This window comes from Coregonus lavaretus (assembly GCF_964263955.1).
Source record: "Coregonus lavaretus genome assembly, chromosome: 20".
Lineage (NCBI taxonomy): Eukaryota > Metazoa > Chordata > Actinopteri > Salmoniformes > Salmonidae > Coregonus > Coregonus lavaretus.
The window spans coordinates 31,082,968-31,096,343 of record NC_140007.1 but is presented as its reverse complement, the minus strand read 5'-3'; the positions used below and the strand labels follow the sequence as shown (position 1 = coordinate 31,096,343).

The following is a 13,376-nucleotide window of genomic DNA, read 5'->3' as shown; positions in this document are numbered from 1 at the left end:
CTTTATTATATAATCTTTGACAAAAACTGCTTATTAGTGGAAGACCATTACGAGCCATTGTCCCTGATCCCATTCCCCTTTCCCTTTTAGCAGGAGAGAGAGAAAACGTTCTGTGATCATTAATATTTGAGGAAAGAATCAATGTATTTTCACCACAAAACTTGGCTGTTGAGATCATAACACATCTCGACTGAAGTTGTCAAGGAGAACACGGGTCTATGACAAGTGTCACTGGTGTGTATTCTCTTTATTTCACTTATCTTTTATTACACAGTAACCCCCTCTGTCTTCCTCTCCATAAGAGAGAGGAATATTGAATTGCCAAGATTGCTAATGTGCATTTATTGTTTCAGATTTCAACTATACCTCTCTCTCTCTTTTTTCTCTGCCTTGATCCATCTCTCTTTTTTATTGTTTGATTTTGGTTGATAATTTGGAATAATGACACCTGACGCCCAAAGCCCTGGATTTCAATCCTCTACCATCCTTCAAGATGCTGAATTTAAATACACTAAGTATTCAGCTAACCCCACTCAGTTGTACCCCTTACTTGTTTTTCAACTTTGCACCGTTGTCTTGGTGTAGCCATCTGTTGTGGATGTAGAACAATTGCAGCCAACCCCATCTTGCTTTGACATACTGTGATATGTAATAATTACAGAAACTGTCGACACACTCTGTTGTGTCCCTTGACCTCTCTGAATCTCTGAAAGGCTTTTTGCGTAAAGTAGAAAGGGACAAAAACAATCTCCAAGTTCATCTTCCTCCAGCCCCCCTGTCCGTCCTCCCCTCTCCCCCCCACTCATCAGGGCTGGTGGGGGGGTGGGATCTGGAGCTCCAGGGTCGTAGCGGCGGAGGTGGTGGTACCCTGGAGCCTCCCTGGAGCAAGGCCTCCCACCATGGAGACCAGTCCGGAGAGCCCCAACCGGGCCGTGGAGTACCTCCTGGAGCTCAACAACATCATCGAGAGCCAGGCCAAGCTCCTGGAGACCCAGCGGCGGCGCATCGAGGAGCTGGAAGGCCAGCTGGACCGAGTCAGCCAGGAGAACCAGGACCTGAGGCTGGAAAGACCCACTCCTCCACGAGCCTCGGAGCTCCCCGAACAGAACCATAGCAACACCAACCACAGAGCAGAGAAGCCCCACTCCCTGCCCATCCACCCTGGCAGCAGTAGTGGAGGTTGTGGCAGCACCACCAGCCCTGTCGCCGCCCCGCCCCCCTCAGTGGTAGTGCCCCCTGCAGGGCCGAGCCGGGAGAGACGTACCCACACTAGGCTGACCCGGGGCATGTCCTGTGGCTCGAACCCAGCAGAGAGGGAACAACGGGAGAGACTGGAACACACAGACAGCTCCGATACCAACAGCTCCACCATCCGCAGAAAGTGAGTTATGTTACAGTATGTCTCTGGTTCTCTTTCGTATAATTCCCATGTTTTCCCCCCAGTGCTTTCTTTCCACGGCCCATGGATGCATGGGTTGCTTCACTTGCTTGATGGCTATGGTGTTACGATCCTATTCCCTGACTGAAGTAAAACATTGTCACTAGTTGTCACTGTGTCTTCATGGTAGTCACTCAGCATTAGCTGGATGTTCCCAACATGCCCAAATGATTTATGCCCAAAATGTCCCCTGTTGCGGATCTTACTTAATATGGTTTGAATTCAAAGAGTTGACATGCTGTTCATTTAATTGTGATCAAAAACAACAGCACAGTTATATAACTCCTCTGTGTACCTTAGTGAGTGACAGCACCATTGAGTAAAAGCAGAGGGATATTTATCCTCCTCATCACACTAGTTTCAGCGGAAGTGATGTGCTCACTGTGGAAAGACCGCAACACAGATAGGTAGTTACTGTACTGAATGGGAGAGTGTATGACACACTGAGTACTAGAAGATTATTAGATATTGATGAATCTGCTTGGGCTTTGGTTTAAGGGTCCTGAGTGTGTATTTATATGGATAGGGTTTCATTTTACACAGACTGACCGTTACTGTAATACAGTCTGAGTTTTAGTTCAGCGAGTGAAATGTATAGGCACTGCACTGTGTGGGCTGTTCATGTGTTCCTCTTTCTGTGGGTGTTCCATTGTAGGAGTGTGCTGATTTTGTTAGTGGGGTCGTGAGATCTGTGTGAAAGAGTGATTTTGATGCATTGTGTGTAGGAGTGGGATATGTAGTGTGCAGATGAAGACAGTGTGTGGGGGGTGTGTGTGTGTGTGTGTGTGTGTGTTCGCGTGTGTGCTCACATGTGTGTGTATGTGGAGAAACCCTATGAAATGATTATGTTCAGATTTTTGCCTATCAGAAAAATATAGCTGGATGCCCACGCCTGCTCAGAAATACACTTTTGTTATGTCTCGTGGGTTCCATAACCACATCTTTATACAGTGAGGGGAAAAAAGTATTTGATCCCCTGCTGATTTTGTACGTTTGCCCACTATAATTTTAATGGTAGGTTTATTTGAACAGTGAGAGACAGAATAACAACAAAAAAATCCAGAAAAACGCATGTCAAAAATGTTATAAATTGATTTGCATTTTAATGAGGGAAATATGTATTTGACCCCTCTGCAAAATATGACTTAGTACTTGGTGGCAAAACCCTTGCTGGCAATCACAGAGGTCAGACGTTTCTTGTAGTTGGCCACCAGGTTTGCACACATCTCAGGAGGGATTTTGTCCCATTCCTCTTTGCAGATCTTCTCCAAGTCATTAAGGTTTCGAGGCTGACGTTTGGCAACTCGAACCTTCAGCTCACCTCCACAGATTTTCTATGGGATTAAGGTCTTGGCCATGGTGGAGAGTTTGGAATCTGATTGATTGATTGCTTCTGTGGACAGGTGTCTTTTATACAGGTAACAAGCTGAGATTAGGAGCACTCCCTTTAAGACTGTGAGCCCTTAGGTGATGACTGCTGGGTCAGGGTGTTACCCAGTAACAGTTCTGGACCACTCACGACTGGTGGATCTATCAGTGATGCTTTACTCAACAGTAACTGATCTATGTGCCTTTTCCAGATGACACCTTAGGTTTCCAAGATGGCATAGCAGTGTGGTCGTGTTTTCTGTAGTGTCCTCATGTAAATAGCCATTATTTTTTTTTATTTTTTTTTCGTATATATTTCTCAATCTCACTTTCCATCCTTTAACTAAATATACTTTCCTGCAACCCGCCTCACCCAATGTGGAACGGATTCTATTATTTCTTCATACATTTTTATCCAGAACCTCTGGCTGAAACTAGCCAGCTAGCCAGCTAACTAGCTACTTGCTATTAGCCACCATTAGCGGTTAACCCCAGTTAGCTTTGAGCTAGCATCGAGCCAGGCCCATCTCCCGGCTATCTACCGCTCTGTCAACCGGACGGGACCTCCTAGTGTTGACACGGAGCCCCGCCGATCCATCACGACTGGTCTGCCGACGTAATCGTCTGATCCTCCTCTCCACCCTCTCCGAGTTGGGCATCTCCGGCGCAGCTCACTCTTGGATTGCGTCCTACCTCACAGGTCGCTCCTACCAAGTGGCGTGGCGAGAATCTGTCTCTGCACCATGTGCTCTCACCACTGGTGTAGTAGACCTCCTATTCTCTCTATACACCAAGTCACTTGGCTCTGGATTGTCCTCTTTGTTCTTTCCAGTAACGAGGATGTCATCCAGGTAGCATTGTACTCCAGGCAATCCACTCAAGATCTGGTCCATCACCCTCTGGAACAGCGCTGGCGCACTTGTGATTCCAAATGGTAGACGACAGTAACTGAAGAGCCCCTTCTGTGTCACGACGGTCAGCAACTGCACCTGTACACAGCCCATCTGTAATTAGCCCACCCAACTACCTCATCCCCATATTGTTATATATTTTGCTCATTTGCACCCCAGTAGCTCTATTTGCACATCATCTTCTGCACATCTATCATTCCAGTGTGAATACTAAAATGTAATTATTTTGCACTATGGCCTATTTATTGCCTTACCTCCATAACTTACTACATTTGCACACACTGTATATAGATTTTCTATTGTGTTATTGACTGTACGTTTAGTTTATCCCATATGTAACTCTGTGTTGTTGTTGTTTTTATCGCACTGCTTTGCTTTATCTTGGCCAGGTCGCAGTTGTAAATGAGAACTTATTCTCAACTGGCTTACCTGGTTAAATAAAGGTTAAATAAAATAAAAAAAATCTCCTTTGACTTTTCATCCACATGCATCTGCAGGTAGGCTTGGCAGAGGTCGATTTTGCAGAATTTTGACCCCCAGCTAAACCCGCAAAAAGGTAATTGATGTGTGGTAGCAGATACTGCTCAGCAGACAAAACAGGGTTAACTGTGACTTTAAAGTCTCCACATATCCTGATTCCACCATCCTTCTTAAGGACTGGTACAATGGGTGTTGCCCATTCACGCTGACAGGCTCCAGTACTTTGTTCTTGACTAAAGCATATAAGTCAGCCTCAACTTTTGGTCTGATAGCATAAGGTACGGGTTGTGCTTTCAGAAACTTTGGTTTGCTGTCTGGCTTAATGCTAAGCTTCACTGTAATGTATTTAATGCTATCCAGCTTTCCATTAAAGACTTCTCCGTGTTTCTTTAGGATGGCGGGTAGGCCTGTGTCATTGTACGAACTGATGGCCAGTCTAGTGTGATTTTCTTCTGCTACGAACATCCCAGTGGATAGTCTCCTTACATGACGTAGAGTGGCAGCTTTTCAGTTTGTCAGTTTAACTGAACTGTGACCTCAGTGATGTCTCTTACGGTGACAGATTCACCTGTGTAAGTCTTTAACATGATGTGTGCTAGCTGAAGTGGAAGGTGTTTCAGTGTCTTTTTGTAGACTGTTTCTGACACAAGAGATACAGCTGCTCTTGTGTCAATCTCCATACGCACTGGCTGCCCATCTAGCAAGAGAGAGACATAGTAGCCGTGCGGTCCCCCAGCAACAGTCAGTATATTCAGTGTGACTTCCTCGTCTGATGAGTCACTCACCTCTGTGTTCTCTTTCTCAGAAGCGTGAACATGTCTCTTTCTTGTTTTCAGTCTTTAACTTTTTTATGAGCTTTTTTTGTTTCTGTGGCCCTTTTTACCCTTTCAATTGCAACTCTGTGCACTTTTCCTGATGAACTAAACTGCTGAGCCTCATTGGCAGCTAGTTCCATGGACACACTGACTTCAATGGCCCTTGCCAAGTGGGCTTGGGCAGTATACCGTATAAACCGTATACCAGGGTATTTGGAAAAAGCCATGGGATGGTTTTTCAATACCGTCAAAACTATTTGTTTGAAGTTTTTCAATACATTTGAATATTTGTAGCTACTTTTTAAGCTAATACCTGCAGTCAACTTGTGCAATACGTTAGGGGATAAAGCAGATTGCGTTCTTCATTTCACCTGTCACATTATTTTACATTATGAATCTTACCGTAGTTCCCCAGAACAGTTGAGCCAGTCATGTGTTTGTTTTAAATAGCACAACGGTTGAGTCTCTGTTGTGCAGCGCACATGAGGTGATAAAATGATGTTTGCCATCAGATATCTTATAATGGCTTTCTGCCAGAAGTCAAAGAGCTCTGGACGAGTTATCTGCACAGCTGCCATTTTTTCCCTGTGTTTCCTACTAGGTTTTCTTCTTCTCTGTTCTTCTCCCATCTGCTCCATGTACACATTCTGCTCTTCCTTCTGAAAAGCATGCATCACAACTTTGTTCATTTGCACAATTTCTCTCGTTCACTTTCGCTTGTAAATATCCACACTCACCAAAAATGACATTCGGTAACTACTAGCTATGCTTGTATAACTGAGCTGGATTTGCCTGCCTTTGCAATTAGTTTACTTTCGTTTTCACTCGTTAGCATTTAGTTAACAGGGTCTATGTGATTTCGCTATTAGTTTGTGCTAATGTTGTTAGCATTCTGGTAATAGAGGCCTAATGGGCTTTTCTTGCGTTTTTAGCGGCCCCTTATGTGCTATGCCGATAATACCGTAAATCCCGGAATGAGAGAAGGACAGTATGACGATATGAAAATCTTACACGCTAAAGTTTTCTGTTCTTTTGTCTTATTTCTTGATTGTTTCACAAGAAAAAATATTTTGCATCTTCAAAGTGGTAGGCATGTTGTGTAAATCAAATTATACAAACCCCCCATAAAGGCAACACAATAGGTAAAATGCCAAGGGGGGTGAATACTTTCGCAAGCCACTGTACTCTCCACTGCTTAACACTTTCATCAAACTGTCCAATATTTTCAACAATTCCAACCATTTTTCGTTTTCAATAGGCTTCTGATTGTCACTCACTTCAATATTGTCCTCAACCCCGGCAATATTTTCCTCAGTCACGTGATCGTCATTCACTTCACTCACTGATGTTTCATCTTCTCTCATTTCATCCTCTCTCATTTAGAAGTTTTTAATTCCAAAGTTCGTCTTCACTGTTGAATAAATGTCCTTTCCTTTACTCATTGTATATTCCTCCCTTTCTAATCACGTTGTTTTCCTGCGCCGACATCCGTCTCGAATCCTTTTCTGCCTTCCATGACAATGCTAACTCTCTCTTAGCTAGCTCGACTATGCACTTCCCTCTGCTAGCAATTAGCCTAGACCCTAACAGTTTTAAACGTATAAAAAACGACTTCTTCCAGACAGAATATTTACTGTAGGTTCAGACGTACAGTGAGGGAAAAAAGTATTTGATCCCCTGCTGATTTTGTACGTTTGCCCACTGACAAAGACATGATCAGTCTATAATTTTAATGGTAGGTTAATTTGAACAGTGAGAGACAGAATAACAACAACAAAATCCAGAACAATGCATGTCAAAAATATTATAAATTGATTTGCATTTTAATGAGGGAAATAAGTATTTGACCCCTCTGCAAAACATGACTTAGTACTTGGTGGCAAAACCCTTGTTGGCAATCACAGAGGTCAGACGTTTCTTGTAGTTGGCCACCAGGTTTGCACACATCTCAGGAGGGATTTTGTTCCACTCCTCTTTGCAGATCTTCTCCAAGTCATTAAGGTTTCGAGGCTGACGTTTGGCAACTCGAACCTTCAGCTCCCTCCACAGATTTTCTATGGGATTAAGGTTTGGAGACTGGCTAGGCCACTCCAGGACCTTAATGTGCTTCTTCTTGAGCCACTCCTTTGTTGCCTTGGCCGTGTGTTTTGGGTCATTGTCATGCTGGAATACCCATCCACGACCCATTTTCAATGCCCTGGCTGAGGGAAGGAGGTTCTCACCCAAGATTTGACGGTACATGGCCCTGTCCATCGTCCCTTTGATGCGGTGAAGTTGTCCTGTACCCTTAGCAGAAAAACACCCCCAAAGCATAATGTTTCCACCTCCATGTTTGACAGTGGGGATGGTGTTCTTGGGGTCATAGGCAGCATTCCTCCTCCTCCAAACACGGCGAGTTGAGTTGATGGCAAAGAGCTCGATTTTGGTCTCATCTGACCACAACACTTTCACCCAGTTCTCCTCTGAATCATTCAGATGTTCATTGGCAAACTTCAGACGGGCCTGTATATGTTCTTTCTTGAGCAGGGGGACATTGCGGGTGCTGCAGGATTTCAGTCCTTTACGGCGTAGTGTGTTACCAATTGTTTTCTTGGTGACTATGGTCCCAGCTGCCTTGAGATCATTGACAAGATCCTCCCGTGTAGTTCTGGGCTGATTCCTCACCATTCTCATGATCATTGCAACTCCACGAGGTGAGATCTTGCATGGAGCCCCAGGCCGAGGGAGATTGACAGGTCTTTTGTGTTTCTTCCATTTGCGAATAATCGCACCAACTGTTGTCACCTTCTCATCAAGCTGCTTGGCGATGGTCTTGTAGCCCATTCCAGCCTTGTGTAGGTCTACAATCTTGTCCCTGACATCCTTGGAGAGCTCTTTGGTCTTGGCCATGGTGGAGAGTTTGGAATCTGATTGATTGATTGCTTCTGTGGACAGGTGTATTTTATACAGGTAACACGCTGAGATTAGGAGCACTCCCTTTAAGAGTGTGCTCCTAATCTCAGCTCGTTACCTGTATAAAAGACACCTGGGAGCCAGAAATCTTTCTGATTGAGAGGGGGTCAAATACTTATTTCCCTCATTAAAATACAAATCAATTCATAACATTTTCGACATGCGTTTTTCTGGATTTTGTTGTTGTTATTCTGTCTCTCACTGTTCAAATAAACCTACTACTAAAAGTATAGACTGATCATGTCTTTGTCAGTGGGCAAACGTACAAAATCAGCAGGGGATCAAATACTTTTTTCCCTCACTGTATTCGTCGCCAATCTTTTATGTCTCATGGGTTTCATAAGCACGTCTTTATAAAATTTTTATAATGATGAGACAGGAGACGGGAATTAGCCTGAACGTGCACATCTCAATGTACAACTCCCATGATGCTCTGCGGCACAGCCACAATACACCACAACTTTTCTGTGTTTTTTGTGAAGGTCAGGTTAGTTTCTGAGTGAAGGAGATCAGCTCTTTACTGGCCAGGCTAGAGGTCAAACTAAAGTGAAAGTCTGGAACACACTGCTCTGCCTCCTCTCAGTTTTACTCAGTTTTACTTCCACCCACAGATTATAATGTTTGGTCTAATATGTTCTGGTACTAGGCCTATTATCTAAGCTGTTTGACTGGAGGCAGATCCCTGTGAAAATACTGTCACAACACTATTGTATTCTAACATATGACCAAAAAGCTAGTTGTTATGAACCTATAATAACATCAGAAAAATCATTATATAATTTCTCATTTTGGTTGACTACGACTTAATTCCCTCATTGTGTCGTGACTTCATCTTAATTTGTTTTCAGTCCCTAATCAAATTGATTCAGACTCTTGACTAGACTAAATCCCCTATTGATCAGGAACATCTCCCTCAGTCTCAGTCTATTCTTCCGTTCCTTCCTCTGTGTCCCCCTGCCTCCATCCCGTGGGATGACTTAGTCATTAGATAGAAACACATATTAGTTATTTATGTGGGTGTTATGCGAATGTAGGACAGTTTGCAGATTCTCCCCTGTTAATGGTAGTGTTGGTTGTGACACATTAGCTGCTTGGTTTAGGTGTTTAGCTAATAGCTACTTTTCTTCAATTTAAGTACCACATTTAATACATTTAATATACTTAGCTTGGTTGTTTATCTAATAGCTACTGTTCTTCAATTCAAGTGCCACATTTACAGTATTTTAGGTTTGCCTATGTGTTGGTCTCTGCCCTGACCTTGTCCTCAAAACCTTACCCAACTCTCATCTGTCAGCTCGTTCTTAGGCTACTGGTGAGGCCTGTCATCTGTCAACAACAACACACTAATATACACAATATTTACTTCCTCCATATTCAGGTCACCCTCTGCCATCTCAATATGGTTCAGATCAAAGAGGGAAAGAGAGACAGAGGGAGGAGGGAGATAGAGAAGAGAGGGCGGGGAAGAGAGAGAGAGAGAGAGCGACCCCAACTCAGCAGGCTTCGTTCTAAAAGAGAAACCGTGGAACACACACACTGGTTCACCATCTGTTATCAGGGAGGTAGAGATAGATAAATGGAGGGAGGGAGATAGAAAGAGAGAGAGATGGAGGGAGAGAGAGGTAGCGAGCTAGAGAGATGGAGGAGGCAGGGAGAGGGCAGGGCAGAGGGACTAGGTTTAGAGACAAGGTATTTGTGGCCACTTAGTGAAGGTTGTCACGTTCGTTTACAGATGGGTCGGACCAAGGCGCAGCGTGATATGCATACATGTTTATTATAACGAATAAACACAACGACAAAACAACAAACTAAACGAAACTTGAAGTCCAAGGGAGACACAAACAACATACCTTACACGGAACAAGATCCCACAACCCACTAGTGCCAATAGGCTGCCTAAGAATGATCCCCAATCAGAGACAACGAGCGACAGCTGCCTCTGATTGGGAACCACACCGGCCAACATAGATCTACACATAATAGAACTACAACCTAGAATATATACAACAAAGAATATACACACCCTGACTCAACATTTAAGCGTCCCCTGAGTCAGGGCGTGACAAAGGTTCTTCCAAAAGACTCAACATTGCCCATGTGACTGTCCTGTCCTGTCCTCCTGCTCTGATTTATAGGGCTGTGATGTACAGTAGAATGGCCTGACTTAGAGTATAATAAACTGTGTCACTTCTGCTTCTGAACCACAGCAACAATAGCACAAACTAGCCCATCTCCTCTTCCAGCGTGTCAGCTTCCTGCTTCTCCTGTTTGTCTCCTGGCCTCTAGAGGTCAGCTGTGTTCCCCTCTGCCTTTGTTCTTCCTCATGTGTCCTCATTAGTTTGATCCAGGTCACCTGTGCCTTGTTTTCCCTTTAGTATTTTAGCTGTGTGTTTTCCCCTTGTTTCTCACTTGGTTATTGCGTCCTGACTATGTGTCTCCTGCTTTGTCCCACCGTGTCAGTCCTAGTAAGTTGTTCGAAGTTATCTTTAGTTTGTTTTTCTCCCCTCGTGGAGTTGTTTTGTTTTGCCTCCTGTTTTGGAACATTAAATCTACTTGCCTGGAGTATTGCCTTGGGTGTTTCATTTGGGTCCTACAACATCTCCTCTGTGGCTAAGGGGTAGTACCCCCAGCTCTACACATCTGAGACCGGAGTTCTAGCCCGGCTTGTGACAGAATAACCAAGTCAATCATGGACCCAGAAACACTCAGTTCCCAGGACCTGTTGGCGGTGATCACTCGACATGAGGCTTCTTTCCAGCGCCATGAAGCCGTTCTCAGCCGACAAGAGGAGCTGATGGCTAGTCATTCTCAACTCTTGGCCGAAATGATGAGTGCCCTTCGCCAGCTCTTTGAACGCCTCCCTGGTCCTCTCCCTTCCCCCAGGTCACCCCCCAGTGACGACAGGCCTTCTCGGTTGGCGGAGCCCCGACTACCACCTCCCAAGCCCTTTTCTGGGGATCCAAGCTCTTGCCAGGGTTTCCTCACCCAATGCTCCCTCACCTTCGAGCTCCAACCCTCAAGTTTTCCCACAGACCGTTCCAAGATTGCCTACATCATTACCCTTCTTTCAGAAAAGGCGCTCGCCTGGGCTTCTGCGGTGTGGCAGTCCCAGGAGGCCTGTTGTGACTCCCACGCTGCATTTGTAGAAGAGTTCAAGCGGGTGTTCGATCATCCTGTCAGTGGGCGGGAGGCTTCCAAGCGCCTACTGTCTCTCCGTCAGGGCTCCCGAAGCACGGCAGATTTTGCCATTGATTTCCGGACCATAGCAGCAAGGAGCGGATGGAATGATGAAGCGCTGAGGGTCTGCTTTCAGGGAGGGTTATCTGAGCCCCTTCAAGATGAGTTAGCCACCCGAGAGCCAGCTGGAGATCTCGAGTCCCTCATAGCCTTGGCCATCCGCCTGGACAATCGTCTAAGAGAGCGGAGAACGGCTCGCCGTCAGGTGTCTCAGTCCCAAGTTCCTCTGAGCAGCTCTGTTTCTCCTGTTTGGACTCCGTCATTCAGAGCTGCCCCGGCTCCTGAACTGCCCCAGGATTCCCCGGAGAGCATGCAGTTAGGCCGTTCCAGGCTTTCTCCCAACGAAAGGGAACGTCGCATGAGGGAGCGTCGGTGCCTCTACTGCGGGGTTGCCGGCCACTTCCGCTCCACTTGCCCCGAGCTTTCGGGAAACGCCTGTCCCCGCCCAGCTACAGGAGGGTTGTGATGGGGAAAATTAGAGCTCCTCCTACTAACGCGGTCCTAGCTATTCCAGCCACTCTGTCCTGGGAGGGCCACCAGCATCGGGTCCAGGCTATGATCGATTCCGGTGCCGCAGGTGATTTTATGGATGTAACCTTGGCGAAGGAACTTAAGATCCCTACCCAACTACTTCCTCAACCCCAGGCAGTTACAGCCTTAGATGGCAGACCTCTGGAACCAGGAAAGGTTACTGAGGCGACTCAGTCCCTGCGACTTACCATCTCTCAACACCAGCAGGAGGAGACCTTCTATCTCATTGACTCTCCCGAGTATCCTATTATCCTGGGTCACCCTTGGCTATGCAGACATAATCCCCAGATCGACTGGCCTACTGGCACTATTCTAAGCTGGGGTCCCACTTGCCAACTCACCTGCATGCTTCAGAGTCCCTCAGCCCCTAGTACCCAGTTTCAAGAGTCTGTTGACGTCTCCCGAGTCCCCAGTGTTTACCATCGGTTCAAGGCAGTGTTCAGCAAGGCCCGGGCTACTGCCTTACCGCCTCATCGCACGTATGACTGTGCCATTGATCTACTCCCTGGGTGCTGCCCTCCTAGAGGTCGGATCTTTTCCTTGTCCTCCCCCGAGCACGCAGCTATGGACACCTACATTAAGGAGTCCTTGGCAGCCGGCCTCATCTATGCCTCTACTTCCCCGGCTGGGGCGGGCTTCTTTTTTGTTGAAAAGAAAGACGGGGGTCTTAGGCCTTGTATTGATTACCGGGGACTCAACAAGATCACGGTTCGGAATCGATACCCCCTTCCTCTCATGGCCACTGCTTTTGAGCTGCTTCAAGGGGCTTCCATTTTTACTAAGCTGGATCTCCGCAATGCTTACCATCTCGTGCGGATCCGGCCAGGAGACGAATGGAAGACGGCGTTCAACACGCCCACGGGGCACTATGAATATCGGGTGATGCCGTTCGGGCTCACCAATGCCCCCGCAGTATTCCAAGCCCTGATTAATGATGTTCTCCGGGATATGCTTAATCTGTTCGTCTTCGTGTACCTGGACGATATCCTCATCTTCTCGAGGTCACTGAAGGAGCATGAGGGGCATGTTAGCCGGGTTCTCCAGAGGCTCCTTGACAATCACCTCTACGTTAAGCCTGAGAAGTGTGAATTTCATGTTTCTCAGACTCAGTTTCTCGGGTTTATTGTCACTCCCGGGCACCTAGAGATGGATCCCAAGAAGGTCAAGGCGGTCCACGATTGGCCCACACCTGCCACGGTCAAGGAGGTTCAACGGTTCATTGGCTTTTCTAACTTCTATCGGAAGTTCATCAAGAATTTCAGCTCGGTGGTAGCCCCCTTGACGACGCTTACCGAGGGAGGAGGGACCAAGATTCACTGGGGTCCGGAAGCAGCAGGGGCCTTCGAGGATCTCAAGCGCCGCTTCACTTCTGCTCCGATTCTGGTGACCCCTGACCCAGAAAGACCTTTCGTGGTGGAGGTGGACGCCTCAGAAGTGGGGGTAGGAGCCGTCCTGTCACAGAGGGGTGCGGATGGGAGATTACACCCTTGTGCCTTCATGTCTCGCCGCCTGTCTGAGGCCGAGCGCAACTACCACGTGGGGGATCTAGAGTTGCTTGCGGTAAAACTGGCCTTGGAGGAGTGGCGCCATTGGCTTGAGGGGGCTCAGCACCCTTTCCAGGTTCTCACAGACCACAAGAACCTG

At 46.4% G+C, this 13,376-nt stretch overlaps 1 protein-coding gene across 1 annotated transcript in view; it reads left to right on the top strand.

Moving 5' to 3' along the window:
- Positions 1-899: 899 nt before the first annotated feature.
- Positions 900-13,376, top strand: part of iqsec2b (IQ motif and Sec7 domain ArfGEF 2b) — a gene marked incomplete at its 5' end in the record, with an annotated part of 54,167 nt that continues 41,690 nt past the window's right edge. The window contains one exon of the mRNA XM_084184653.1: positions 900-1,381. Coding sequence (XP_084040779.1) covers positions 900-1,381 — 482 coding nt within the window. The remainder of the gene's footprint in view (positions 1,382-13,376) is intronic.